General features: G+C 40.3%; 1 protein-coding gene across 1 annotated transcript in view; it reads right to left on the bottom strand.

Annotated features, from left to right (window-relative positions):
• LOC107554208 (FERM domain-containing protein 4B-like) overlaps positions 1-1,511 on the bottom strand; it is a 21,691-nt gene extending 20,180 nt beyond the window's left edge. Inside the window, exons 1-2 of the mRNA XM_016236647.1 lie at positions 1,375-1,511; positions 1,122-1,206 (exon numbers count right to left, since the gene is read on the bottom strand). Of these exons, the coding sequence (XP_016092133.1) occupies positions 1,122-1,206; positions 1,375-1,511 (222 nt within the window). The remainder of the gene's footprint in view (positions 1-1,121; positions 1,207-1,374) is intronic.
• Positions 1,512-2,330: the final 819 nt, after the last annotated feature.

The raw sequence follows: 2,330 nt of genomic DNA, 5'->3' as shown, positions 1-2,330 counted from the left end.
TCAAATGGACCATTGACACTCCTAATTGAGATTGTAGATAGAGTTTCAGTGGTCCATTTGAGAGATAGGTGGCAGTAATGCACTTATTTATGTCTGCGATCCGCCGTAAAGCAAGAAGAAGAAGACGCGTCACGCTCAGGACACACTCAGGACAGTTCGGACACTGCAGTGCATCAGAGGTAATAAACGATATAAATACTCTTCAGTTTCTTGCACAGACCGATCGTTTCGTGTCTTTACACATCAATGTATCGTCACGAGCAGCAGGGTTTAATTTGGTTTTGTTTGAGTATGTTTTTTTGACTCTCAAAGCCGTGATTCCCATTCACTTCCATTATATGACTGACAGACTGCAACAGTTTGAGTTAAAAATCTTCGTTTGTGTTCTACTGAAGAAACCAAGTCACCTACATCTTGGATCCCCTGGGGGTAAGCAGATAAACATCACATTTCCATTTTTGGGTGAACTATCCCTTTAAGTTTATTAGTTTATGTTTACTGTTTAATCCAAATGGATGTACATTTTATATGCCCTTCAAATACATAAATCTTACATTTATAGGAGAAAACGGTAACACTTTACAATCAGGTGTCATTTGTTAACATTAGTTAATGTATTAACTAACATAAACTAACAATGAACAATACAGCACATTTATTAAAGTGTTTATTAATCTTTGTTAATGTTAGTTAATGAAAATGCAGTTGTTCATGTTAATTCACAGTGCATTAACTAATGAACCTTATTGTTAAGTGTTACTGAGAAAATAAAATAACAGATTTCAGAGCAAACACAAATAAAATTGTGCCTCAGTATTAGATACAATTCTGCTGCAAGTGGTGGGGAAAGTGGAAAGTGCAAGTGGTGGGGAAAACCCGGACAGTGAAAAAAATAATGCCCAAAATAATGCTTATGTTGATCTTGATGGTTATGAAGAATCTTGCAAGAATTTCTTTTTTCTTGATTCACAAGCCAATCAGTGACACATTCCCTTCCAATGGCCTTGGGATGCAATAACTCATATTAACTGTCTGAGGTCTGTGGCTTCCTAACTGTTTCTAGAGGCGAGAAATGAGACAGTGAATCACTGCAGTGGGTAAACAGACACAAATGTACTCACATTATAGATGGCGGACTTGGCATTCAGAAAGAACAACTCCACAGTCGTGTGCTCCTTCAGAAGTGAAATACTCTCGATGTAAAACCTGCAAATGACAAATCACAATTTTGTAGCGCTAAACAAGGCGAGTCATATAGCCGTAGACAAAAAACAAGGTGCTTCTTTGGAGCAGTGATTGAGTCCAGGAATGTGCTGCATTCTGTGGTCGCTGTGGTCATGTGACTTCAGACATCATGAGGCAGAGATCACATACCTCACCAGGAACTGAAGCGCAACAGGCCCGGATTTCTTGGAGAAGTCGTGTTCCAGCACTCTGCGGTCCAGCTGCAGCCATTTGCACTGACCACTGGAAGAGAAAAGGTCATCTGACTGAAATGTGCAAGCCCACATTCTGATTCAATGCAGTAAACGCTCTGCAATTTAACACTAATAGATGAAAATCATCTGCACAGAAATGACTTCAACAGGACTGAAGTCGAACTGAATAGAAATACATGTTGCCTCATAGGGATTCCGGCTTCTTTTAAATGATTCACTCAAACAAGTTTGTAAAGAGTGTGTATAACATTTGACTCTAAAAGAGTAAAAGAAAGTTTGGGAGGAAAGCAGAGAGATGCATTGGAATAATAACACTAATAAAAAGTGCCATAGTATTAAAGGGGTCATATGATGCGATTTCAAGTTTTCCTTTCTCTTTGGAGTGTTACAAGCTGATTGTGCATAGATAAGATCCCTGAAGTTACAAAGACTAAAGACTCAAAACCAAAGAGATATTCTTAATCAAAGTTAAGACTCTGCCACGCCCCCCTAAAACGGCTCGTTCTAACACGCCCCCACATGTCTACCTCACTATGTGGAAATATTTGCATAATGCGCCCAAATGTGCACGCAAAGAAAGAAGAAAAAAGTGTGCGCGCGCGCTGTGTGTGTGTGAGAGAGAGAGAGAGAGAGAGAGCGTCACATCACAGTAGAGTCAGCTGTCTTAACCGCGGCTTGTGTACTGCATCATCACTGTGTCTGTTCCCCTTTCGGGCTTGAACTGATGGTAAAACTAATGACATTATTTACTGTCTTTACATTTACTTTGAAAGCTGAAGCTGGTGATTATGGTAAGGGGCGTTACATTTCCGACGAGTGCTTGCGGTGTTCGGCCAATCACAATGCACAGGGTCAGCTGGCCAATCAGAGCAGACTGCGCTTGTCGGAAGG

This window comes from Sinocyclocheilus grahami, unplaced genomic scaffold (genome assembly GCF_001515645.1).
Source record: "Sinocyclocheilus grahami isolate Dianchi unplaced genomic scaffold, SAMN03320097.WGS_v1.1 scaffold494.1, whole genome shotgun sequence".
In the NCBI taxonomy this organism is placed as follows: domain Eukaryota; kingdom Metazoa; phylum Chordata; class Actinopteri; order Cypriniformes; family Cyprinidae; genus Sinocyclocheilus; species Sinocyclocheilus grahami.
This window is presented reverse-complemented; position numbering and strand designations above follow the sequence as displayed.